The sequence below is a fragment of the Drosophila pseudoobscura genome, chromosome 3 (assembly GCF_009870125.1).
Source record: "Drosophila pseudoobscura strain MV-25-SWS-2005 chromosome 3, UCI_Dpse_MV25, whole genome shotgun sequence".
NCBI lineage: Eukaryota > Metazoa > Arthropoda > Insecta > Diptera > Drosophilidae > Drosophila > Drosophila pseudoobscura.
The window spans coordinates 17601287-17628047 of record NC_046680.1 but is presented as its reverse complement, the minus strand read 5'-3'; the positions used below and the strand labels follow the sequence as shown (position 1 = coordinate 17628047).

General features: G+C 49.1%; 2 protein-coding genes across 6 annotated transcripts in view; both read right to left on the bottom strand.

The window, feature by feature from the left end:
- The window catches only part of sns (sticks and stones), a 62583-nt gene that overhangs the window by 21393 nt on the left and 14429 nt on the right, over positions 1 to 26761 (bottom strand). For 2 of the 5 annotated variants that reach the window (XM_001361499.4, XM_033378420.1), the window contains exons 2-17: positions 25512 to 25868; positions 16840 to 16992; positions 14745 to 14918; positions 12459 to 12612; positions 12250 to 12386; positions 9825 to 9992; positions 9588 to 9719; positions 7021 to 7157; positions 5753 to 5906; positions 5530 to 5667; positions 5089 to 5253; positions 4750 to 5028; positions 4396 to 4677; positions 3905 to 4328; positions 3619 to 3785; positions 2301 to 2489 (exon numbers count right to left, since the gene is read on the bottom strand). In XM_001361499.4, coding sequence (XP_001361536.4) covers positions 2301 to 2489; positions 3619 to 3785; positions 3905 to 4328; positions 4396 to 4677; positions 4750 to 5028; positions 5089 to 5253; positions 5530 to 5667; positions 5753 to 5906; positions 7021 to 7157; positions 9588 to 9719; positions 9825 to 9992; positions 12250 to 12386; positions 12459 to 12612; positions 14745 to 14918; positions 16840 to 16992; positions 25512 to 25868 — 3210 coding nt within the window. Of the gene's footprint in view, positions 1 to 1518; positions 1675 to 2300; positions 2490 to 3618; positions 3786 to 3904; positions 4329 to 4395; positions 4678 to 4749; positions 5029 to 5088; positions 5254 to 5529; positions 5668 to 5752; positions 5907 to 7020; positions 7158 to 9587; positions 9720 to 9824; positions 9993 to 12249; positions 12387 to 12458; positions 12613 to 14744; positions 14919 to 16839; positions 16993 to 25511; positions 25869 to 26761 lie in introns of all 5 variants that reach the window. The other 3 variants (XM_004444330.3, XM_033378421.1, XM_004444329.3) reach the window with 2 other exon arrangements.
- On the bottom strand, positions 8121 to 9460 carry LOC4805076 (uncharacterized). The gene has a single exon (XM_003736915.3). It carries the CDS (start codon positions 9359 to 9361, stop codon positions 8228 to 8230), a length of 1134 nt encoding a protein of 377 aa, XP_003736963.2. The 5' UTR covers positions 9362 to 9460; the 3' UTR covers positions 8121 to 8227.

Sequence of the window (26761 nt, the reverse complement as noted above, 5' to 3'; positions counted from 1 at the left end):
CACACACTGACGCTACTGGAAATGAAAGACAGAAATAATGGAGTCTATGCCTGGGACTGGTCCTCGTCTGAGCGGGAGAAGAAGAGCTGGGCTGTGCTGTGCTTGGGGATTCTTAGGGAAAATATCTTATTTATGCCCTGCAGCCTCAGCTGCAACTGCAGCACTCTCTCTCGTGCGTTGCCTATTCGTTTGTAAATGTCAAAAAATTGTTGGCCCACATTTTCCACTGCTGCCTACGATTAAGTCTATTTCGGGTTGGGGCATGCCACCCCTCTGTACCACTCCTCTCTCCCCACTTAATGAATCAAAAGTTTGACTAAAAGTCAAACGTTTGCATAAACTCTATGTCTTTGGGGGTGACAAATATGTATGTATGTATGTATCTTTTCTCAAGCGGGAAAGACACACAAAAACTAACAAAATTTTGGTGGAAAGGACTTTCATTTGCAGCTGCAACGCACACATATGTATACTAAACGAACACGTGCATGTGCATAATGTTGCCTCATTCTTTGTGCGTCTTGCCCCTTTCTGGCTGGGGAAATAATTTGGTTAGCGATGTTGCGTGCTGGCATGCGGCACGTCTTACCGGTTCGTAGCCTGGCATATCGCGTATACGCCAGGCATGCCACATCAGCCAAGGAATTGGGTCGAATTTGGTGTGTGCCTCTGCTTTAAGGGATTGGCATTGGCCCGCTTGAAATATAATTTCATATTAATAAACAATCCTCAACTCAAGACTAGGCAAACATGTCCAACACTTGTCGACACGTGCTCCTTGCTGTATGGTCTCTGCCCCACCGCTCACTCTTTCTCTGTCTGTCTTTCCTGCTGTCTGCAGAGAAAGCAATCTGATTTCCGAAAGATTGTGCATTCAGCTAAGAAAACGATGCACATTTGTCTTGCTCCCGGATTGAAACAGTGGAGTGGCAAGGAACTTCTTCGGTCTAAGCTACTGTTCAAACCTCCTTTCCTTGTCTGTCTGGGGGACCAGGATGCATCATTATTTTCTGTCATCATTATATTCTTGTCTTGCGTTGTCTGTTCGAAGAAGCAGGGCAAAGCAGAGCAGACTTCTTGCCACGCTCTCGGCCATGGTTTCCCCCACGGAAATTACAAGACTTCTCTCTGGCATATGCGGCGGTATGAGCGGGTATGAGCCGCCTTATCCCTTTGACCCTCAGCAGAAAGGATTGTGTGCAGGAAATTGTTTAGTGCATGCATATCTGCGTATCCTTAGTCGGCCATCGGAAGCTGCACAACGCGCTCGCATTCCCATCTCATCCGCATCCGGCGGTGTCACGGAACTGCTGCCGTCTGCCGGGGAAGCTGCAACATGGCATGGATGATGTTTCAGCCAAGCCCAAGTGGCAAGTGCCTCTCCTCTCTCTTTGTCTCTCTCTCTCTCGTAGGAACCCAAATTAAACGGAATATAATATAATCAAGAGGCAACAACAGGCAACAGCAAATACATATATAAATAACACAAATTATATAAGAAAAAGGAATGAAACGAACCTTTCTTGCGACGCTGGTGCACAAAGAACCAGGCAACCAGTGCGGCGTTCACCAGAAGAAACCCAAAGGCCGCCAGAGAGATGCCAATTATGACCAGGTTCGGTATATTTCCCGTCGCCGAGTTCTCGGTTAACTCCGCTGGCATCAGTTCAAGTCCTTGGGACCAAACAAAAAACCATGAAAATAATCAAAAGTACAAAAAACAAATAAAAGAGATGCTTGCAAAAATAAAATAAAACAATAAATAAATACAAAATGAAAAATTGTAATACAGAAAACAAAAAAAGTAAATAAAAGAGAAAAATATAATAGTATATGAAAGGGAATAAAAAAAGAAATGAATGCGACATCGTACATGGTTTCAAATGGATGCCCATCGGACTTCCATTTCCCGCATCTCGGATTTGGGATCTGGTTGCCATGGCGAGGCGCACGCAGCGGCAGCGGCAGCGAAATCAAATAAAGAAGTCCACGAGTGACGCAAATCACGTAGTAGATGCCCCCCCCATCCTCTTTCGTACATGTGATGGCAAATGAAATTAGCGACGCCATCGCCATCGTCATCGCAATGGCCGGGCCAACGTTTGACCACGAGGGGGCGCACGTGTACGCATCCCGGGCAACGCCCACAAAATTAAAAGGAGTGCCCGTGCACCGACAAAGGAGCGGCATCGGGTCGCGGCTATTATAAATTCTAATTTTCCCTAACCCTATCCTCCAGAACAGAAAAAACAGCAACAACAGCAGCAAGGAGCAGGCTACTCCTCTGTTCATCCGCATACCACGTTTGAGCCGCTTCTCGTTCCGTTTGTGCAGACAACAGCCGATGACAAACACGTTGAGCAGCACAACAACAATGCCGGCACCGACTCCGACCAGCAGCATGGCCGATGTACCGCCCAATGGGGTCTGACTGGTGGTAGGTGGCCCGCCACCCAACGAGGATGCTGGCTGTGAGGGCGGTGGCGCCTCTGCTCGTTGATGTCCATTTTCCAGTTTCCAGCGGTGACCATCGGATGTTGTCGTCGTTGTTGTTGTTGTAGATTACAATTAAGTGCAGCAAATGGGTTAAATGGAGATCGTTCGTTGAGTGCAATGCGGGAATAATGGCAAAAAATAGCAAGGCAAAGAATCACGAGTCCCTACGACTATACGGGTGGGATAATGTTCCATTCTGTGAGGTCCCTTTGAGCTCATTCTAAGAACTGTATTCATTTGATTCTAAGAACTTCCTTTCATTCAGAGGTACATATTATATACATATTATGTACATATGTACGTATCTAAGCAGTCTAATCTGTATCGTTCTTTTCGTCTGTTTACCTCGCCCTTTTCGCTCGCTTTCTGCTGGCAGCAGCTTTCGTTCGCTCTCGCGCTCTAGCTCTCTGTATATTTCGGTTGCTTTCTGTTTCCACTGACTCATCGCGAACTTAGGGCTCGCGCCTACTGTTGCTAAAATCGGAGCTCTGAAAAAACAAACACACTGCAGCGGTGCATGCTGAAAGCTTAAAAAGCTCGCTGACATCAGCTCAGCTTTGATCGATCAAGCATGTTTGTTTTTTCAGCAAGTTGATTGCTGATATTTACCATCCATATTTCTTTACTATGGCAGATATATTATAAAGTGGCCTGGCTTGGCTTTAAGCTTGCGATAGTTCTAACTTGTATATTGGTTTGTTGGTTCCTTCTGGTTTTACATGTTAGACGGCCAGCATCTATTCACATTTCAATCAAATTAGGGGAGTTCTGTGGCATCCTATTGTCATTCTCAGATAACACAATTCCAGGGGCTAACACATAAATATGTATGCTTCCTGGCAACTAATTAGGCTGATTGCTGACTATCTCCCTTGTGGGATACCTAATTGATTCCTCGGCTGAATCTGGTGAACCATTTCATGACAACAGACCGGACCTAAACCATGGGATAACCGTGCGGTGGCCTATTCCTAGAGCCTAGAGCCAGCGAAAATCAGCTGCCATAAAAGCCGAATGGCGGACTTGCATAAATCAATGTCAGCATCAGGACAGGACTTCGAGCACAGGACTCGCGGCTAATTTGAATAGCACTCCTCGTAGTCCCAGTGGGGCGGCGCTTACCTTTGGTTTGGGCCCGCGTCAGGTCCGGCAGGTAGGCGCTCTGGCCGAGCTCGTTCCATGCCATCACCGAGAACAGATAGAGCGTATCCATGCGTAGTCCTGCGATGGTCAGTTTGTGGCTATTCGGCAGCCCATCAATGTACTTGTACTGCTCTCGGTCGACGATTCTGCAAATGAGAAATGAGATGTTGTTGCAGTGGCCGTTTCCGTTGCAGTTGCAGTTGCAGTTGCAGCATGCGGAATGGATGGTATGCAGAGTAGAGTGCAATTTCATTTGGGCACAGACCTATAGCGCACACGATAGGAGGCCTTTAGACCGCCATCGAAGCCAGGCGTCCAGGCCACAGTGACGGCATCATGGGTCACATTCAGTATGTTGAGGCTGAGCGGTGGATCCGGCTGGGAGGTGATTTCCAGTCGCACCGTCTCGATGGTCTCGCCCAGCTCGTTGCGGGCAATGCACTCGTAGGCCCCATAGTCGGCGGGGGCCACCTTGTCGACGATGAGGGTGGACTCGTAGGTCAGGGAGTCTATCTTTCGCTCTTCCACCTCGTACTTGTAGGTGCGATTGATGGGCAGATCCTTCTTGTCCTGCCGCCAGATGAACTGCGGCTTTGGCGATGCCTGGGCACGGCACGGCAGCCTGCCCCGCTCCCCCGTGCCGCTGGCCGCCCGCATCATGGTCGGTGACTTGGTAATCTCCGGTGCGACTGCAACGCAAGATTGAGGGGGGGAGTGAAAAGTGCACCCGGTGGCATTGATTCGACCACTACTTACACTTGACCACGAGCAGGACATCGCGGTTGGTGGGATTGGCCACGCGATTGTCGGCCACACAACGAAAATTGCCCACATCCTCGCGCTGGGCATCCTTGAGGTGCAGGTAGGAGGTGCCGTTGGCAAAGGTCGTCGATGTCTTGACGGTCATGTCGTAGCCCACGCGCTCCCACTTGACATGCTCCTCGGTGAGCGGCTTGCCCTCGACGCTGCACGAGAGCATCGCCTCCTCGCCGGGATTCACGATGATGTTCTCCGACACCGTCTTGATGCTGGTGCCATCTGTTGGTACAATGGAGAGCGCGATTATTGAGGGGAATCCCCAATCGCTCGTTGGAGAGCCGGACAACTCACATTCCACCACCACGGTGATGTTCAGCATGGCCTTGCCCTGCGTATTGCTGGCGCTGCAGGAGTAGACCCCCGCATCGTCGCGATGGAGGCGCGAGAAATTGAGACTGCCGCCGTCCGCAAAGATGCGGTGCTCGCCGCCCTGCGGGATCGTGGCTCCATCTTTGGTCCACTTGTACTCCACCGCCGTCGGATTGGCCTTCGTCTGGAGCGCCACCTGCAGCGACTCGCCCTCCACGCCGACGGCTGTCGATGAGGGCGGCGGCACGAACTTGGGTCGATCTAGGGGGAGGGTCAGATTTGGATCTCGCTCTCATCTAATTGCTTAATTAGCGAACTTACACAGGACATCCAGGCTGACGGCCTCGTGGACGCTCCGCTGCAACGCCTCGTTGGCGCTCTGGCAAGTGTAGACCACGCCGTTCATTTCCTGTGTGATGTTTACCCTGAACTCCAGTGTGGATACTGTGCCGCCCCAGAGGCCCGGCTTGGACGTGTTATTAATGCCTGTGTGTCGGTGGATGGGCAGATAGAGCACGGGCACAGGTCAAAGGGCACAGGGCGCATTGTTACAACCGAGAAGCGAACAGAAATGGGCGTAATTTTAGTGACTGGCAAGCGAACCGGATGCTGTCTCGTGGCAACGCCTCACAGCGGCAGCAGAAGCAGCAAAAACAGACAGACAGGGAGTGGAAAGTGCATTATAGGCGCCGCCAAGTCCGTGGCGGATGGGCAAACTTCCAATTGCCAAAATCGCCATAGTACACAGCGCATCGTACATACCTTCAATGGGTATGCCATCCTTCCACCAGGACAGCTTTGCAGGCGGATTGCTGGAGCTGGAGTCACAGATGATGGCCGCCTGCATGCCAGGTCGCAGCTCTTCCGGTTCAATGCGTATTTTGACCGTCTCGGGGGCAACTGCAAGAGGGGATGGATATGGAGACAGGAATAATAATAGGAGCGGCATAATGGATTGGGCATGGGAGCCCCACAATCTACTCACAATGAACGCTTAGCGTGGTCGACTGAAAGAGCGGAATTTCTGTGGCGCTGTTGGAGGCCTCACATCGGTACTGCGCCTGATTGTCCGTCACATTCGCCAGGATGGTGATTTCCGCCGAAACGGACTTGTCTGCCGCGCGTATTACGGAATTGATCTGCAAATCGGACATAACGGGCAAAACGGTACAGGTACGGCAGAGTCTCTCTTTGGGGAATGCATTTTCCATTTTGTGGCTAAAATACAATCTTATCTGTGGCTGTGGTCTGCGAGAGCAGCAAACAGCAGGACACTGGGCACAGATGAATCCCCAAGGGCGGCTTACAATAACAGGAAGCCGCACCTGCAACTGCCGCACACAAAAGTATACAAAAGTATGCGACAGCAGCAGTAGCAGCTGGTGCTTTGAAAGGATATGCTCTGCGCTTGGGGCAGACATGATAGCTATGATAACAAGATATGAAAAGTGTAACGATTTTTGATAAAGATTTAACCAGTCACAGCACATTGAAATGATTTTTCTCATTAAATATGAGTACAGAGCACTTAAGGCCACAGTTTGAGGTGGAAATAATCGATTATTCTCATGGAAATCGATTTATTTCGTTAGGCTACCAAAAAACCGACCAAAGCTTACAGATTTCGGTATTGGTACAAATACATGTCCTGTGCATGACGCGGCACATTGATGCTTAACTCGAGCTTCAATCTTTGATGGAGCCTACAGGATTAGCTATTTGGTTACAATTCTCATTAGATAAGAATAAAGATTGGATTAATACAAAATCGATTCACATATATTATGTATTAGAAACAGACTGCATTTAAAGGTTCGACTTTTTCTCTCCTTCCTCTATCCATCATGCTACTCTCTCTTTTTTTCTATTTCGCTTTGTATCTGATAACTACATACGTACACCATGATAGTTTGCCCTGATAGTTTGTGCCCCGCTTTCATTGGATACAGATAGAGATAGAGATGGAAGGTGTGAAACCCCCAATGGATGCCGTGGTTCTGCTGGCATACAGAACCGTACAAAGAGCCCAGGGGCCCACAGATAGAATGTGGCGCGGTCGCAGGGTGGCCTCATTAGCACTTTAAGCCCATAAAGCGGAAGCGGAAATGGTCAACAAAAGCGCCATTATTGTTTTGCGGATGTTTGCTGTGGCCTGGTGTTGATAGTGCTTTCGTGCTGCTGCGACTGGTCCGTGTGTGGGTGTATATTTGTGTGCTGCAGTAAAAGGGGGGAAAACAAAGGGAAAACACTCACCCTCTTGTCGTTTTTGTACCACGTGAGCGTCGCCAACGGATTGCCGCCTGATGAAACGCAAAGGAGTTTTTGCACAGAGCCAGCCGGGATAATTTGTCCCTCTATATAGCCGGAAATTAATGGCGGTGCGGGAGGATCTGCAGAAGACAAACACAAAAAAAAAGTGACATAAGAAAAACGTTTGCTGCCGCCGAAAGAGAGACAGCGACAAAAAGCCAAACAAAAGAGCAGAATGTGGTGGAACGAACAAATTGTGGCTACACCCCCGTCCGCGCAAAAAGAAAAACTTGGCCACGAGGCCAGGAAATTATGGCCTACAACAAGAGCAAAGGACTAGGCGCCCAGGAACCACCGCTGTGTCCTGCTTGTGCTTGAAGCTGAAGGGGGGGGGGGGGGGGGGGGTCTGCCAAGCGGCCAAACAATAAAAATTAAAATTATTTAATTTGCCGCGCATAAAGTACAAATATCTGCAGGGTGTCCGCATCCTCAAGGCGTCCTTGAATGTGCCTTGTGAGTCCGCTGTCCGAGGCAGGACAGGCTCGGCCATGGGGTCCTTTGCTCATTACCTTCGGGGCCTGTTAGTCATTTTCACAGTGCTTTTGTGTATGGGAATGGGCAATAAATGTAAATCTCTCCCTCTCTTTCTTGCTGCCACTCTGTGATGTTGGCCAGTGAAATTAATTAGCGCTGCAGGAGGGCCGAGAGCGCTCACAAAGGCTGTGCCGGGGACCAGCAACGGCACGGGGCGGGGGACTGGACTCGGATGACTGGCTGACTGGATAAGCCGAAACTAGAAATCGCAATTATTAATAAGCCACGTCACCCCCCGCCCATAAGCGCTGTACCACTCCCCACTCACCCCGCTCATTCCAGGTACCCTCCGATCCCTCACTCCATCTCGTATTTTCTATCTCTTTTCCGTATGTTTTCCTTTACAAATGCCGCACATAATTGAGCCAAATAAAGATTGACATCGAACATTGGATAATGGAGTCGCAGGACACTTGCATTTGTTGCGTGGCGACGGCCGTGTCAGGTTTGGGGCCTGTCATCTAATTGGACCTTTATTTGTGTCCTTCGAAGCATGAAGAGTGTCTATGTTTGTGTGTGCACTTGAAGGATTTATTATACAAACGATTTCGTAAAGAGAGCGACACGAGCGAAAGACATACACAGAGAGAGTTTGGGGGGATCCCGAAAGTCAGCCCTAAAGCAGCCCACAGCTGGTGAAGAGGAGACCACGGCTGAGCTTCCCGTTCTTGGTGCCGTAGCTCTGGATGCACTCACAGATTTTGCTGCCCTTGACAATGCGTCCGAACCCCACGCGCGTGCCATTTACGACCGTGAGCGGCTTGAAGGATATGGTAAAGGACAGGCGCTCGGGAAAGCCCGAGCAGTGCGTTTTGCTGAAGGACAGCACATGATGGTATTGGCCATGATCCATGACCTTGGCGTCGTACTCGATCGGCTGATGGAGCAGCGAGTCCTCCGTGAGCTGGAGTTCCGCCTCTAGCCAGAGATTGGGAAAGAGACGCCTCACGAGGAACTTGCTGGGCTGATTGCACATGCAGGAGCGAACTATCTGGAGGACCACGAGGGGGGCGGCCTCCGTGTACAGCTGCACCACGATCCTGCCCAGCGGTCGGGCATCCTTCAGGTACATGTCTAGGTAGATGCGTGGCCGGAAGAGGCGCTTGCGTTCCGCATCCGTTTCCGGCAGTTTGATCTCAAAGTCCTTGTACTTGGCCAGCGCCTCCACCGGAAGTTGCAGCGGTATCTCTTCGATTTTCTTACGCTTATGGCCGCGCGGCATCTCCGTGCCGAGGCCCGTGTCCACAATGCTATGCACGTCCAGCAGGCGCTTGCCAAGATCCTTGTTCTCGCGCTCCAGACGCTCCAAATTGGCAATGGCCACCGGAAGGCCAGACATGGCGTACACCTTCTCGTAGCGGAAGGGATTGACGGCGCCGTGGGTGCGCATGATGCGCGATATCTCCACCAGCAGCTGGATATTCTGTTTGGTGCGGTTCATGAACACATACGCCTCGTCCCGCAGTCCGTTGATGCCGGTGACGCGGGCGGCCTGGAACGTGGGCGGCTCTGCGTCCAGCTTGCTAATGGCATTCTTCACCCGCTCCCTGTGCGTTCTCCACATCTTCTTGTGCATGGCCAATTCATGCGGCACATGCTGCGCCTTCACCGCCTTCCTGACCGCCTTCTTCTTCTTGCTGGCCTCCAGATCGGCGGCCTGCTTCACCTCCTGGGTCATTTTCATCAGCTGCCGTGTCGAGTCGGACAAGCAGAGCGGAAACTCGGAATATTGCGGATGCTCTGATGTCATTGCAAAAAATCGAAACAAAACTCAAAATAGCAAAAAAGAAAAACTAAACGAAAGAAAAGTTTACGCCAAATAAGTTACACGAATAAAAGTGAAGTGTGGGGAAAACACAATCTGATTTCATCCTGTTGAAAGGCATTAAACAGGACAAAACAACAATAACAGCAACAGCGACTAGAAATGCAGATAGTTTTGGCTGTAAGCTGGGGATTTTTGTGGGGGGACTTACACAGAACATTGATCGTGTGGGTGGAAACCACGTTTTCCGTCAGCTGCATATTGAGGCCGTGGCAGATGACGACCAGGGACCGTTTATGGGGCTCCACGATGGCGGTGATGTTGGAGGTGCTCGTCCAGCCGCCTGCAATGACAGAGGGCGACAGCGACAACGACAGAGACAGATACAGATACAGAGATGTAGATAAATGGTTATATGAGAACAGGGGGGCCAGCTGTTGCCACTTACCTTCGGGGCTGATAGTCTTGCTGAAGGTGGTGTTGCGCACCTGCCGTCCGCCCACCATCCATTTGATCTCAGCGGGTGGATTCGATGGCGCTGTGGTGCATGTTAGTGGCACAATATCGCCGACGCGCGCCTCTGTGGGTCCCATCACGGTGACATGGGTGGGTGCAACTGTGTGTGTGTGTGGGATGGGAGAATGGGATAATGAAGAAGGCTTCCACAACGCGTCGCATAAATATTTCACAAGTAGATGTGCCACAGAAGCGCTGCCTCAGACACTTCTACTTATGGAGAGTATCCTTGGCAAATCAGACGCCCCTTAGTGCTCTCTCTATACTTCCTCAGGGTATTATGAACCTAACTATAAGGATGTTTTCAGTGCCTCTTCGGAGACAACTAACTCTGGTGCTGCACAGACAGACCTCTTCCCAGCCCATTTTTTGTATATCTTTTGAGGTCAGGCCCAGTATCTCTATATCTTTATCTCTGTATTAAATATTAAGGGTATGCAACTCTTCGTTACTTTCGTACCACTAAGCCTTTCTTTGCTGTTTCTCTAATAGCTTTTGAAGGGGCAGGGAGATTGCTGCTGCTGCGGCTGCTGCTACTTCTCCTGTATGCAAATTATGACTGAGTGACTGACAGGTGTCCGTCCTTCCGTCCGTCCGTACTGCGGGAGTGTTTCCGTGTCCCTACCCTGCTGTGCCGCGCCGGTTTGCGTCGAGCAGCTATTACCTAATGCCAGTCTCGAAATGGAGAAGTGCCAGCTGCAGCATCTGCTGCTGCCTCCGCTCTTGATGGATAAGTGCATATATTACGCATACGCAGCGTTTGCCGTTCGTTGTCTTCAAAGAGAGAGATGGTGGGGAGGTTCCTCCTGGACTCTCGATAGATGTTCCGCATATAAATAAACATTATGAATTCTTAACTTCTCGCATCCTTCGTCAGTCCGCGATGCTCCATACATCTTCATTCTAGACAGAGATATCGTGTGGGCTGGGGGACGCTAGTGGGAGGTGTGGCAGCAGGATTGCTGATGCCGAATGTGTGTGTCTTGCTGCCACGTCTTCGGTTTTTTGTTGTTTTGTCGAGGAGTTGTGTGCCACATTCGTTATACATAAATAATGCGTGTGTGTGCGCTAGAAGCCAGAAGTGAGCCATCCGCTATCTGATGCTGGCTACCGGATCTCTGCCACCAAATGTGGCATACTTATTGGGGCAAGATGGGGGAGGCCTGACCTGCTTCCACACTCTGATTGGTATGCGCATAACCAGAAACTGGACAAGTTTTCGCTTCCCTCGAGTTGGCCACTTAAAGAAGGGTAGCGTTGATAAGCGAAGCACACACATATGCCATATGCCATATGCCACATGCCGCATGCCGCATGTGCTTAAAGACCCTGTTCTTCAGGTAAAAGATGCCAATTTCAGTGGCGACTGCCGGAGATACTTGAGATTTGAATATCGCGGCACCCGTTGAGCGGTTGCTTGGGCCCCCAAGTGCCTCCAGTCTTCGGTGTTCAGTCTCCTCATTCATTTACATGTTAGAAAGCACTCACACACACGCGCATACATATGCATAAGCAGAAGTAGCAGCAGTAGCAGCAGCAGGAAGAAGATGCAGATGCATATGTGCTTGAGGACGGGGCATGCAAATGCATGCATGGGTTGGAGAGACTTTTGTCTGTCCGAAGTGTCGCTAACGACTTTGGCAACGCGTCTTCCCACCACCCCACCACCCCACTCTACCCATTGCCTGGCTTTGTGTCGCCTGATTGCAATTGTTGTAACTCTAACAAGCTGCTGGAGCAGCCAGGGTTGCCAACGCTATTTGGCACTTGAAAAGAATTTGCATTGCTTGATTTGACAAAGCCAAGTGGCGAAGGGAGACAGAGAGAGAGGGAGAGAGAGGCTTTCAAAGTGCAAACTTAAGCTTAATTGCAAAAGAAAGCAACAGCGGAACGGAGCGGAGTGGTGCAGGCTGTTGCCAGGCTTATTTCAGTCATCCATCCACCTCTCCTGCCTGCCTCTCTTTGTGTGTGTGTGTGTGTGTGTGTCGCGTGCCAAAATGCTGTACGGGGTCTTGGGCTTGGGCTCTTGTGGAATTTAGAGGATGTTGCAGTCATCCCAGGCTGTTGACAGACACACACACACATACATATACACAGGCGAGTCCTCCTTTCCTGTCGGTCTGTACAAATATGCATGAAGAGTGGGGTGGGGAGCTTTGAGAGCCTGTGAACTATCAGATATCCTGTGTACACGATCCCCTGGTATTTGATTGCCTCCCCCGCCTCGCTTCGCGTTTTCTGTGCGTATAAATATGAGCCGAGCCCCATGTGCAATTAGGCATTTAGCCCCGTAGCCGCCTGCAGGAGACGACATCCTTTGATGGCTCCATTACAGCGTTACGCGGGTCTCTACTTACACAAAACAGAGAGATCCACTTCCGCCTTGAGCGGCGTCTGCGACATTACGTTGCTCGCCTCGCAACGGAAGCGGGCCTTGTTATCGCCAGCCTCAGCGGTAAACGCATATATATTCTCCGACAATCGGCCAGCGGTTCTAGGAGAGGGGGGATTTACGTACATACCACATATATAGATATCTACATCGCAGGGAATTCCTGCTACTCACCTGTAGGCCATGCGTATCTGGGATCCGTTCTTGTACCAAATGAGCTGGGCGGGCGGATTGCCACCGCGACTGCGGCACATAAGCTCCACGCTCTGGCCACGCCTCAGTGTGTCGCCCTGCGAATAGCCCTCGATATAGGGCGGCCCAGGGGGATCTACAAAATTGAAATCGAAATCGAAATGGATTGCTGTGTTTACAGTTGGCATATTAAATTGCAACTGCTGCTGCTGCTGCTGTCCCGCAAATAAATTCAATTTACACCAAATGTAAAAAGCAAAATGTGGTCAGAGGCGAGAGAGAACAGAATTTGTGTGCAATTTTTAATTGCTGTGTTTGCATGTAATCCGCTTGTGCGGTCATATGCATTATATTCCGATTTCCCTCGTTTATATTTTACTCTTTATAAAAGAGTACTACGATTTGTGGAAGATTTTGGCAAAACGGAGCCTCGAAAATAATCCAACAATCCGAATATACTTGAATAGTTTTCATACTCTCCCTCCTATTCATATGTACATCATAGTACTTGCATGCTGAAGCACCTATTTTTATGCTCACAATTGTGTTGTTATTGCCGTCCGAAAACTAACTGTAAAGCTCTCGCATGCATAGCCTAAACCGCAGCTGCCTACGAATACAGCAATGGCTTTGCTTTTTGCATTCGGACCGTCGCTCGCCTGATCTTCCGATTCCCTTTTGCTCGACTTCGTTTCTTGGAGTTGAGTTGCTTGAAAGAGCAAACAACTTTTCATTGTTTGCTCTTCGGCGTCTCTCGCCTCTGCAGTCGTGCACATGCAGATTTCTCCCTAGATTCGCATGTGTTGAATTTATCTGATTGCAATCTGCCGGGGGCTCGCATTGAGACTCGAAGAAATCACTCTTTGCGTAAGAGCATCAAAAGCTTCGGCCATTGAATGGTGGTCTTTTTCTCTGTGGTTTTTTCTTTGTTCTGGGGGGCGTCTGTAATTTCACTTGTAGTGGGGGCGTCACGCTGGGCGGTTAATAATAGTGTAAAATGCCGCAAAACAGTGCAGTAATACAGGGACACCGACAGGGGGACGGACGGACAAGTTGGAGGGAGCAGCAGGCTGTATCTGGCCGAAGGGAAATTTGTGTGTGTCACGGGGAAATTCTATGTAGATAAATTCCGTTATCAATACGCTCCGTGGGGTCGAATATTTTCCCAAAACTGCCAGCTCTTATCCGGCGGTTTACGGAAAATGGCAATCAGCTTTCCGCACAATTCTCTTAATACATATTTTTCGCTACAGGTGTCCTTTATCAGAATTTGACAGGCGGTCAACCGTGTTGAATCAACAGCAGAAGCCCAAACAGCAGCAGCAGCAATCAGGTGAGGCATATAAGCTGCCACACAACTACACAGCCGCGTAGAGGCGGACACATGGGGCAGATGCAGTTATGCAGCGGAAAATTAAATTAAAATCACTTGAAATATTGCAGGACGGAAGGGAAGGACAGGAAGGATGGGTAGCAAGGAAAGCAGACCACACCAGACCAGACCAAACCAGACCGGTCCGAGAGATGCAATAATAGCGGCATAATTAAGGCCCAAAACGAGAGAGAGAGAGAGAGAGAATATAAAGCTCCGCTGTGCACCCTGCGCCCCCACTCCACCGGCCGATGCAGATAGCGTGAAGCGATTTCTTTCCGGGGTTTTTTTCCCCCCTCCAATTACAACGTGCGACGCACGGAGGCACGAGGCACATTCGAAACGGCCGAAAGGATGGCAGGAGTGGAATGGGGGGGGGGGGGGGGGGGGGTCAGCAGTGCCATTTGCCATTTGCCAGCTGGCTATGCATAAATAACAAAACATAATTAATTTGAATGTACGTTTGGGCGGGCTGTGCAGGTGGAGGCAACAATCAATAAGAGAACTCCTGGCAGCCCCACAATGCGTGAGATTGTGTGTGTGTGTATGTGTGCCGTGCTGTGGCACAGCTGTGAGGCACATTAGAATTTAAAAACTAATTAATACGCGTGCCAATTGCGCAATTAGCGGCCTTGATGGCAAAATGGCAGCCGCATGGGGTACCGTGTCCGTGTCCGTGTCCGCGTCAGGCCCGAGGTGGAGCAAAAAATCACCATGGAGCACAGCCTGCCGCTGCCACACACACACACACACACACACACAAACATAGGCATGCACGTTTGTTCAATTGTATCTCAAATCGAGACAGCTAATGAGGTCGCAACCCCAGGACACTCCAGGACTCCACTCCAACCCCACTAAAATCGTTAGATGCGGAAGCTGTGGCGGCTACTCACACAACACGGACAGTTGCACGGTGGCACGCATGGGCATGTCCGGGGAGAGGGCCTTGTGCTTGGCCTGGCACGTGTACTCCGTGTAGTCATCATCGGGTCCCGGCTTCAGCTTCAGGCTGGACGTAGTTGTCCAACGTTTCGGTATGGCTTCCTCCACCAGATCGTCGCGTTTTTCTGCAAGCACAAGACACAAGAGACAATTTTTAAGTCACAGATCATCATCAGGGCTGCCCCCCTTTGGGTTTGCGGCTTAACATACGAGTACATACAATATTTCTGACATCATTTTTTTCATTTCAGTTATAAATTGTGAATGTGGGCCGCATCTGAGCTGGAAAATATTGGCCCTCAAAAATGAGTGTGTCCCCAACCAAACTATCGTCGTGGATGTGCCACTGTCCGTGCCCCTGTCTGGGGGTAATCACCACAAAGATGGCCGTCTGCCCACATTAACCGCCATTTACGCGTCTCCCTGCCACACACACACACGCACACCCACCCACCCAGAGGCACATGACCCACCATTCTCTGACAGCTTGCAAATGATACAAGAACCAGAACCCCCCACCGTACAAAACTGCCCATTGTCGTAAACCCTCGTTTGCGTAGCGGGAGAATGGAGTCCTGTTGCAGGACTCGGGTTCAGTACGGTCCGGTCCGGTTGGAGATCCTGCCTTCCTGCCTGTCTGCCTGCCTGCCGCAACATATTGCGTCATAAACATAATTCATCATGCAGCTTCCTCGGCTTCCTTCCGCTGCCCACATTTCCTTGCGGATTTTCCTACATTTTAACGCCGTTTTGCGAATTTTCTTCTTTTATTTTGTTGTTGTTTTGTCCGGGCCCTTTGTTTTTTATATGTTTTGCCCAAAAAAAAAAGAAGAAGAAAATTCCATCATCATCATCATCCTCTTATGGCGGCCATCGTTGTCTACGCTTCACATTTTGGAGCGTTTTTAACGCGCCAGTTGTGCTAAAATGATTTCGTTAGTCGCCAAATGACAGTCGCCCCTGGCCTCCACCTCCGCCTCCACCTCCGCCTCCAGCCACCCGCAAAAAGGGGCATCAACCACATGTAGGGGGCCACATACCCATAATCATTATGAAAATTAAAAGTCGTGAAGGCGGCGGCTAAACGCCGTGTGATGGTGCCCCAAACACTGGTGGCGTCGGTGGCGTCGGCGGCGGATCCTTCAGCCATGCTGACATTTGCATTTTTCCATATTTTCCGAGGCAGCCAGGCTCTCTGTTTTCCAATTTGCCAACTGCCCGGCAGCGGCTAAATGACAAGGCAGAAAAACACGGGTATCCCCATGCCACTGAGCCGCACAGCCGTACAGCTGCACAGCCGCAGAGCCGCACAGCAGATAAGGGCAAAACATCGACAGTCGACGCTTTGTTGGAGTATAAAATTATTATTTAAGCACCGTCATCAAGCCGAAAGTCAACGTCCATTTCCCTGACTCTCTGCCCCTGTCAGACCCTACCCTCATCGCCTCCACATGTGGCATGGCCGAGCGGTTGACAGCCTGACAGCATTTGCCCCACCTTCACGGGGAATCCGGTTCATCCGCACTTATACCTAACAGATGGCGGAGAGGGTGGAGAAAGGGGCAGGACATGCCCCAAAAACCCATTTACAAATTTCGTATTCTGTATTCCATATTCTATATCCCTGCCCGCGCTAATAGAAGTTGCCCCCTCCCACGCCACACATATAATCCCGCCCCTTGTTTTCCGTGTTCGGTGCGAAATTAGCATCCGGAACAATGCCATTGTTGTTGTCCGATTAAATTTCATTTTCCACTTATTTTTAAGCATAATCCCTTATTCTTAGAAACTGCGTGGTAGAGGGAAAACCGTAGGAATATATCTTTAAGATTTAAGATATATATTATCTACCTGATAATCGGCTATCATCGGCTCCGATGCGGCTTCCGGTGCGATTACTTATAAAATATATATCTTTTTTTACTGAGTAGCGGGTCTAAAGGTAGAGCCGCAGCCCTTGCCGCGGAGTCCAGTCTTTCGCATTTCTGGCGGTGACACATTCTATTAGTTGTCCCCGTGGGTACACCATCGGGGAGTAGTACTAACCTGGCTTGTATTCCACATTGCCGCGATACCAGACAATTTGAGCCGCCGGCTTTGCATTGGCCACAATGCACTTGAGCTGCAGGTCCTGATTCTCACGCACCTCCACCTTGGAATTATGGGCGTAACCTTTGATCTCGATCGAGGCGGGTGCAGCTGCAAGCGGAAAGAGAGAGTGGGAGTGAGAACAATTAGAGGTTGCAACAACAGGCTGTACCAAGTATATAAGAGTGTGTATGTAAGAGTATTGTATATGTATTGGAACCAAAACAAAGGACTACAGAGCTTTGCTTATTATGGTCACAATGGCATTGCCACGGGAATGGCAATGGGAATGGGCATGGGCGTGGCAGTGCCTAATGCATTGTCCGTGTATGTGTGTGTGTGTGTGTGTGTTGCGGGAACATAGACGACATTGTTGTTGAAAGCCCAGGTTGAATGGCCGTGTGGCAGCCTGTGACTGGAACATGTCATAGAGGACCCAGAGGAAAGCCAGCCAAGTCTCGCTCTGCCATGCTCTGCCCTGCCCTCCTCCCCTGGCCTCCTCGTTAATGTGTTCAAATATGAGTTTCAATATTTGCACACCCGAAGAGGAGTGGGGTCCCCGAGTGGGAGCCTTGGCAAACTGTTGAAATATACACGACGAGGCGACGAGGCAGCGAAACAATGCCCCGAGTCGAGTCGTTGGCTCGGAGAGTGGGTGGTTGCACGCGTACGAATGCAGCACAGATCCAGAAACAAACAAACGAACGAATGAACGAGGGGGTTAGGTGGTGGCGGGATGGGGGGATGGAAACACAAACACGGAGGGAACGTGGATAAAGTTAAGTGCACGTGTGCATTATTTTAATGCCACCTGAAGGAGTTTTGGGTACCAGGACGCAGGACGCAGGACTCAGGACCTGGCCATTGCCATTGCATTTCCTTGTGCAGCACTAAGCAAGGGCCTACGCCGCCGCCGCCGCCGCCGCCCCCACACTCCTCCTTCCAGCAGCTCGTACACTGGCAGCCACAGAAACGTTGTTTTTGGAGCATTTTTTAGCCCCTAAACGAAGGAGGGGCTTCGCTCAGTGTAAGGCAAGCCAGGCTGCTGCTGTTTGCCTCAAGTGAAGCAAGTCCTACATTTGACATGCAACATATGTTGCCGTCTGTTGCCTCCGCGAACTCCGCTCCAGAAGTTGTTGCATGCTAGATGAATGCTTAATGTCGCACGAGAAGTGGGTAGCGAAGACTGTACTCCTGGCTGGGAATGGGGCTTGGAACATGGGAATAGAGAGTGTAGGGTGCTTTACTCGGTCTGGTGTCTGAAGCGTTGCCATGCGTCGAGGTAATTGCTTTTGTGGGAGCCGCAAATGAAATCAACACCGCCAAAAGGGACCAACCTTATGCCTTTGATTTGTTTACGGATCGCCAGCGGCGGCTTTTGTACACAAAATTATTATGCACAAATCAAATAGATAAATGAAATTCCGCAATCAAGGGACCCACACACACGTAGACAAATGCGGATTCTTGGAGCACAACATTCCGCTCTCATAAGCATAATTTGTGTCGCTCTACCGTGGTTTTTGGGGTCCTTTTCCGAGGACTGTTTGCTGATTGTACACTCACATACCGTACCGCACCGCACTAGGGTGTCCCTTGAGGACACCCAAAAGGTGGAATGTACATATTTAATAAGCTTTACATAGTTTTCCGTTCAAGGGGCGGCCATCTGCTGCACCTCCACAACTTTTGGGGGCGCCTAAAGACAGTTTTGTTTACGAAGGAATTGTGCGGGGGAAGGGGCAAAGATAGTTGATTGATTTGATTAAAGTTTCTCTAATAAAATTAGCTCTATCACTAGATGAAGGAACTTTCCAATCATACCAAAAAAATATATCTTTCAGCATCGAAAGCAAGAAAGTCTCTCTCTTTATTTTGAAGCATTCCTCACACGCTTTTCTTGTGTACAGGAAAGCCAGCTTTCATTTCCAATTATCTCGCACTCCCTTGCAAGTACTCCTGCATCCCTGCTGCAGAGTTCAGCAGGATATGGGGATGCACTCCTCTGGTTATTCTGCTGTCTGCCTGAGGTAATGCCAGTGGCAACATGAGATGATCAGAGAGGCATCTCCAGGCAGCCCTGACTAAAGGCTTTGTGCCACCAAAATTGGTGTCGCCTCACCAGGGTACGGGTACGGGTACGGATACCAACCCCCGCGGGCGTGGGATGGGGTTACGTGCATTGAAAATTCATATTTGGCACATCGGCGAAGGGGTGAAGGAGGATGTGGCGGTACAGCGGTGTGTGTTGCATAGTTAAAAAGCAAAATGTATGCACAATATATGATTTTTCCGTGCACCTAGTCCCGGCAAATGCAACTCGATTTATGCCAGGGAGCGTGTCCTGCACTCCTGAGGAGGCGCTGCAAGGTAACAAAACCTGGGGCAGGGTCACGGATATACATACACATTGGTGTGTGTGCACTTTTGATTGGTATGCAAATAGTATTTGATTATTGACATATGCATGACTACGGCTGGGGTGTGTTTGGGTGCGTGGCGGGGCGGGGCTGCGGTGCAGTGTGGAACAGGACTGTTAGGAGTTTTGCTAAAGGACAATAGAAATAAAAATACGGACAATACGTAGGTGCTATCTACCCTCTGCAGACCATCATTCGATGGAGAACTTGTCCCTGCCCCGAGGCAATGCTCTGGAGGAGTCCAGTTGTAGCTTCCACAGATCCTATTAGCCAGTAGTGCATGCTATTGGCTCCAGGTAGCTGTTTTTTAGTCAGCCCTTGTTTCCGGTCTTTGATGGCTGATAAAGTGGGATCCTTTGTTTATATTTGATCGGATGTGGGCAGGTCCAGAGACTCCCTAAGGCTTTCTAAGTCACGGCCCATTGCTAGTGGCAGTGCCAGGGCTTGCCAGCACCGCCTCTGCTGCTGGCTCTGACTCTGGCTCTGCTTCTGGTGTTGATTGTTGCCCAGGTGGCAAGGCAATGTAGACTCTAGTGTCGCCCGGCTGTGATGGCCTTTTATTCAATCCGAGCTTACGTGCTATTAGATAGTGGCACACATCGAAACCATTGAGCCATTGAGTCCTTTGTGCCCTCCTATTGGATCGCCAGTGGGCAGTCCAGACAGCAGGGCATCAAATAATTTATGCAACAATGGATGCAAGAACGCTTCTAGCTTCTAGCTACTAGAGCACCATCACCGCCGGGTTCCTGCCTGGGAAGGAGGTACACAAAGTGCAATTTGCCATGAACATTGGACTCTCACTCTACCCTCTCCCCCAGGGGGAGGACACACCAGCGCTAACCCACTAATAGTACGCCTCATAAAAGTTTTATGCGCTGAAATACTTTCCAAGCCCTGCTCCATGTCCTCCGCCAATCCACGTTTAACCCGGTCCCAGTCCATCGCCCGAAAGGAAAGCCAGAGCTGGCCATTTTTTTCGTTTGACGTCAACTTTTGAAGGCAACAGCTTGAGGCGGGAGGTGGGAGGTGGGTGGCGTGTGGCGGGTGGCGGAAGGGCGGGTGGCTAGCCAATGCTGCTTGAGCCATTGCGGGACACAGTCACACCCGAAGTGCGGGCCCCAAGACGGCTGCGTCCGTGGAGTGGACTGGCTTTAAGGTCAGCTTCACATAACAAATGCCGGGCGATATTTCTTCGGGAAAGCTGAGAGATGAAAACTTTCCTCATTTGCACTTCAATTACAAGACAGGGGACAGCCCTCGGAGGGCAGGCAGGAGGGTGAGAGTGTGTGTGTGTGTGAAAAATGTGCAGACATTTGAGAATCAATGAAGTGCGTCTATTGGCCAAAATCCGCATTCGGTAGAACTCCTCCGAGTGGGTCTTAAATTTGTGCAGCTTTGTATTCAAAAATATATAACTTTCAAGAGGCAGAGAGCGGTTTGAATTGGGGTGGTGGCTCTGGATCTCGTAGAAGTATCCATTCTTTGCCTGGATTTCGCATTGCCATTGTGTGGCTCGGAGCCCACCCCTGCCACCCGTACCACCCACTGCAGTAAAAAGTTTTAACTCTTCCCTGGACTACAGGTCTCCTCGCACTGGACATGGACGTGGACCTGGGCCGTAGAGAGGAGAGCCTTGCGGCATATGTGTTTTTGGCTCCATTATTTCACTGGCTTTTTTTCCTTTTTCTTTTTTTGTGGGTCTTCTGTTATTTTTTGAATTTTTTATTTTAAAATTAATGGCATGCGAAAATGTTCTGTAAATTTCCATAAATTTGCAGGTGGACTTTTGTGTGCAAAAGTTCTTTACTTTGCCAAACTTATAATCTAATTGCACCCTCACGTACATACATACATATACACTATATATACCATGTGCGGGTATACATATGTACATATGTGTGTGTGCGTGGGCAGAATAATTTCAAAACTTTTACATAAGCACGGGACCAGGTTACATCCAAATTGGCTCCCACAGAAGCTTTATAACTTCGTCTACAAATTAAATTTTGGTCAGGGACAAAAGGTGAATGAATTTAAATATTAATGCAGCATCTGGGCAAAAATTGTAATGAAACAAAGAATGAACTGACTAATTATGGGAACCGAATATGGGTAATAGCAGAACAAATAAATTCGAAATTCTCTCTAATTGGTAGAAATCAATCGGAGCTTCTGCAGTACTAAACACATTTTTCCATCCACATGATATTTTACAAATATTTTTTGCATTTTTCGGTCACCTTGTTGGGCACTTTTTCTACAATAAATGGAATATATTCCCATATAAAACTCAGAGTCTTGTCTCACAGCTGCATTGCGGACTCGATGGAATGAAAAATTCTTGCGGTTACTTCGTGTGGCCGGAGGAAATTCACTTAGAGTCCCCACCAGACCACCCCGTTCGGTTACAGAAATGAATGAAATTCACCTTTGGGGATAAATCAAATAAATCTAATTCGAACTTAATTGAATTATTACGCATTTGTCCCCATTTCCCTTTGGCTAATTGCTGCAATAATGTAGCACGTGCCCCATGCCACATATTCGCCTACTTTGTAGGACCGAATGCCCTCCCCGGGAGGGGAGGACAGACTCATGTCATCTCCACTGTGACCCAGGAGCAGGGGCTGGAGCCAGAGCCAGAGCCAGACAAGCATTCCTTCCATTACAAAGCAAAGGCGAAAGGGTGTGGCAAAGGGAGGGGTTGCCGGGGTCACAAGTATCCACAATTATGACAAACATTCCGTGTGAGGATGCAGGAGGAGGCGACCTTTTGCCGCAACAACACCAGCAGCACAATTACTAACAAGCCCAAGACACATCAACCAACGACACCCAAACTTCCTCTTCCCATCGTCTACGAAGGGAGTATACCCTAGCAGAGGGGCACTACTTTTCTGGTCATCTGGTAGACATTCGGTTTTCGTTGTACAGATATTCAAGGGAAGGGTGTACGAACTTCGGCGCAATCGAGATAAATGTGAGTAACGTTTTTCTTGATTTCTTTTACTCTCCTTCGAGGCTTCTTGGGCTGCTATTACACACACACACATTGTCACAGCTCATGGCGCGTAATTACCCAGTGGACCAAAAAGCGATAGTAAAACGGAACTATCATAAAATGTCCGGAAACGGACTTAGAAATGATAAAAATCCGGGAGCGATGAGTGAAGTCTCGCAAAATGCTCGCAGACGGACTTAGAAAAGAGCATTTACCGGACAAAAACCGAGTGACGACAAAGTCTCGCAAAACTATCACAAACGGACTTAAAAACGGGTGAAAAATGGACAGAAAAGTTAAACATAACGGAAAAAATAGCTAGGTACGGGTGAAGTCTCACAAAATGCTCGCAGACGGACTCAGAAAAGAGCATTTACCGGACGAAAACCGTGCGACGACCAAAGTCTCGCAAAACTATCACAAACGGACTTAAAAACGGGCACAATACGCAAGAAACGCCGGATCACGTAATAGAACATGAACGAACATGTCAAACTGCGGCCCGGCACAACGCCGCCGTTTTTTCGTTTTCTGTTATTTTGTGATTAAAAACCGCAGCAGAAGGACGTAAACGGGGAGTTAAATCATAAAAATAGTGAAAAAAAGGAAAAATCGGTAAGTAAATTATTATTTATTTAATAGTATAGTATCGTGCACAAAATTTGAGTTTGGGAGCAGTATAAGACCCCAAAAAGACAACAATCTACACATTCTGTGTATATATTTTTTCTAGCCATCTTCTTGTGCATCAGGCGACCTGCGTCAACGAATATGTATAACAATTTTCGCTGGAACTGACTTTGCGCACCATTTTTGGTGTTACTTGCGGGTTACTCTAGCCATCCGTAGTAAGTATTATTTTCAAATTTATATATATGTTTATTGTAATATAATAGATTTTCGTTAGAAGACGCCGATTTCGACCGAATCACGCAAACATTTTTCCAGTACGCCCAGGACAGAGTGTCGAAGGAGAAAAAACAAATTAAATTTAATTCACTAATATAATTTTTTAATCTATTTATGTACAACCAAAATTAAAAATTTAAATTAATTAAAATAAAATTAAAAATTATAAAAAACAAAAAAAAATTGTGTGTCCCTTTTCATATTACTTTCGGCTCGCAAAAGATATCATAAACGGCTCGCAAAAGGCCCGCAAGAGATATCATAAACGGCTCGCAAAAGGTCCGCAAGAGATATCATAAACGGCTCGCAAGAGATATCATAAACGGCTCGCAAAAGGCCCGCAAAAGATATCATTAAAGGCTCGCAAAAGATCCGTTTTTGAGCTACCGAAAATGAAACTTTCACTGCCACAAACTGAGCGACTAGTGATTCATTTTCGTATCGTTTTCGGATCTCAAATCGGTAGTTTTACACGGCTGAGTTCCGCTTAGCTCTCGTTTGCGATATCTTTTACGAAGTTTTGGTCCACTGGGTAACTAAACAAACGTCATTAGGCATGCGCCTGTATGCGTGAGTGGGTGGCTGGGTGGCTGTTAGGTCGAGTGTGTTGTGTGATAGCGAGCCTTGGGCTGGATACGTCCTCGTAGTACATGTGTCACCTCTCTCTCCGTCTCACTCTCTCTCTGTCTTTCAAAGAAATTCTTTAGAATAAGACAAACGAGGCGCAGCAAATGAGTATCGCTGTCATCAAATGTAGCGCAATTTCTTGAGTGATTACAACAACAGCGCAGCAATAACAACAACACCAAGACAGGTGGGGATGTGTACATTCCAAGTGATTACTCGACAATGCAACAACAAGGCCCAAAAAAACTAACAAACAAAATTAAACAGGAACAGCGAGACAGCGAGACAGAACACCCAAAAACATAAAAATTAATTTCAATTCAGTTTCGCGATTGCATTCAAGGCTTCTTAAATAAAAGGTAAGGCAATCCTGTATTTCTTCAATTACGTTTCAGAATTTGGGAAGTGCGGAAGCTTTCAGACAACAGAAGGTAAAGAACAAGGACGAAAAGAAGAAATGCGTGCATTCTTGCGGTACTGCCAGCGGGTCGTTTAAGACCACTCCATTTGTGCGGTATCTCTGCCCCTCCATTTCTCTCAATTTCCGCATTATCTCTGGTGCAAAACCACACATCCTTGAGGTGTAGTGTTCACGGGATACCATTTTGCTTATGAGGTTGCCGGCGTTTAGCGTGTCTCCCACCAATCTTGTGCAGGCTCTGCGGTCTCTTGTAAACCGCACGTCGGGCAGTCCCTTAGGAGTTGGGTTGGACAATAGTTGACTTCTCCATTCCTACCGATGTCTGGTAGGCCCTTCTGTGCCCTTCTGTGAGTTGGCCCTACGCTCCTGCCCTCTAGCAGGGCTACGCAACTGCCTTACCTTCTATTAGATGTACCTTGCCTGCACCCAGAGAGCGCTATCTTGCTGGTACTCTCTCACTCGCTCGCCCCACCGCACCTCAGTTCTGTTCCGTACAGTTTTCGTCTTCCCTTTCCTCCTTGATTCGTTAGCTCCTTGGAGCAATAAACTGCGCTAAATTCCATTCCTCTCGTCTCCTCTCCTCCCGTGACGTTGTTGCTGTTGCTTTCGCAAATTGCTGACAATAAATGCTGCTGGCATCGCAGCCAGCAACAGCCCCGTGTGTTGGAGCGGGAAAGGTGGAAAAGGGAGCAGAGCATCGTATTTAAATTTCACAAGCGACAATTCTCTCTAGGTGCAATGAGCAGGAAAGAGCACGACGCGCGCGCCCTTGTGTGTGTGTGTGTGTGCTGGTGTGGCGCCCCCTGGTGACAAATTCATTTGTATTTATTACTTAAATTAATTGCAGATCCAGAAAACAGTCGAATGGAAGGGGACAGAGAGAGAGAAAAAGAGAGAGAGAGATGTAAAGAGTGACCCAGAAAGAAAAGTTACGGACTCTGCTGCTGCGAGCTCTCATCTTTATTGAAATTAATTTTGGATGTTAAAATACCCGAAATCTATGAATCAGGTGAGATCAGGCAACCCTCTAACAATGAAAACAGGAGTGGAAGGATACATATCGTACCGGAAAGGAATTTACTTTCCAGAATAAGCCTGGGCTGAAAAATGTTCGGATTGTGACCACTTTTGGATCTTTCATGGGACAATCAGGATAAACGCGTAGCCCGAGTGATCTGGAGGCCTGCCTTCACGGCCTCGATGTTTCAGTAAGTTTTTCCTCAGTGTAGAAGGCAATTAGCGTACTTACATATGACAGTCAGCTTGGCATTCGCTCTGATGGCGGAGTTGAGGCGCGCGGGTCCCACCTGGCACTGGTACTCCGCGTCGTCGTTGATGGAGGCATTCGAGATGCGGAGATTGTAGACGCCCTGCTTCCGGTCGCCGAGCACAGAGTAGCGCGGAAAGCCCGGGATCACGGCGGAGAAGCCCAGGGCGAAGCCGTCCTTTGTCCATTGCACGGCTCCGGCCAAATTGGTCACCTCGCAACGCATCATGGCCTCGGCGCCCTCCAGTACTTGCAGATCGTGGGGCGTGGTGCGGAACTTTTGCTGCTGGGCATGGCAGGGGGCAGGGCCGGGGCCGGTCAGGGACAGGGCGATGACAGCTGAAACGCACACAGAGAGCAAGAGAGAGAGAGAGAGAGAGATTCATTAGAGATGCAGCTAATTAATTGTCCTTGGGGTCATTTGTTGTCTTTGGTCCGTGGTCGGCTATTCAGGACTCCGGTCCGGACTGGGTTCCGTTCTGTGCTCTATTAAAAACGTGACTTTCTATCACGACGACTCCGTCGCCTGATGAATTATGAAATATATGTTTACTCAAAGAACGAGACCAGGCAATGGAGTCCCGCTCAAAGCGTATCCTGACCGCAATAAAACGGGATATTCTTCTGTCCTCCCTCAGACAAGACTACGAAGGCCCAGCCCCCTGCAACCACATACCCTATTCAGCGCATACACTCTCCCAAAAGTCCCGAGGCCCCAGCCCCAGCCTCAGCCGAACTTTGACCATTTTCCCACAATGGTGAAGTTTTTCCTCTATCGCCCCACGGACAGGGGGTCCCGGGGTCCGTTTTTTTTAATGAAAAACAAACACAAAAACCGTTTGCCGTTCCACAAAAGCCAATTGTGGGTGTGGTCCGTGTCCGCGTCCGTGTCCGCGTCCGTGTCCGTTGTCTGTTTGCCAAGACACATTGCAGTCTGCAGTTTTGGAGTTCATTTCTTCTGGCCGCCGCCGAAACTATTAAATTGTGCGCGGGGCAGGGTTGCAGCATGAGGGAGGGGCAGGACAGGGGCAGGGGCAGGTGCAGGATTGCGGTTCTAGTCGCGCATCTAGAGTCAACAAAAGCATTTAACGCCGGGCCTGACGCTGCAGTGGCAGTTGTTTTTAGTGTCCTGACAAAAAGTCCCCTAAAACGACGTTGCCCACTACCCACCCCCTGTCAGCACCCACTTTTCCTGGCCATATTCCTACAGGGGACTGGCTGGGGGGAACCCG

What these genes read in the sequence shown, in the direction of transcription:
- LOC4805076 (XM_003736915.3), bottom strand. Translation starts at nt 9,361, where the DNA reads ATGACATCAGAGCATCCGCAATATTCCGAGTTTCCGCTCTGCTTGTCC.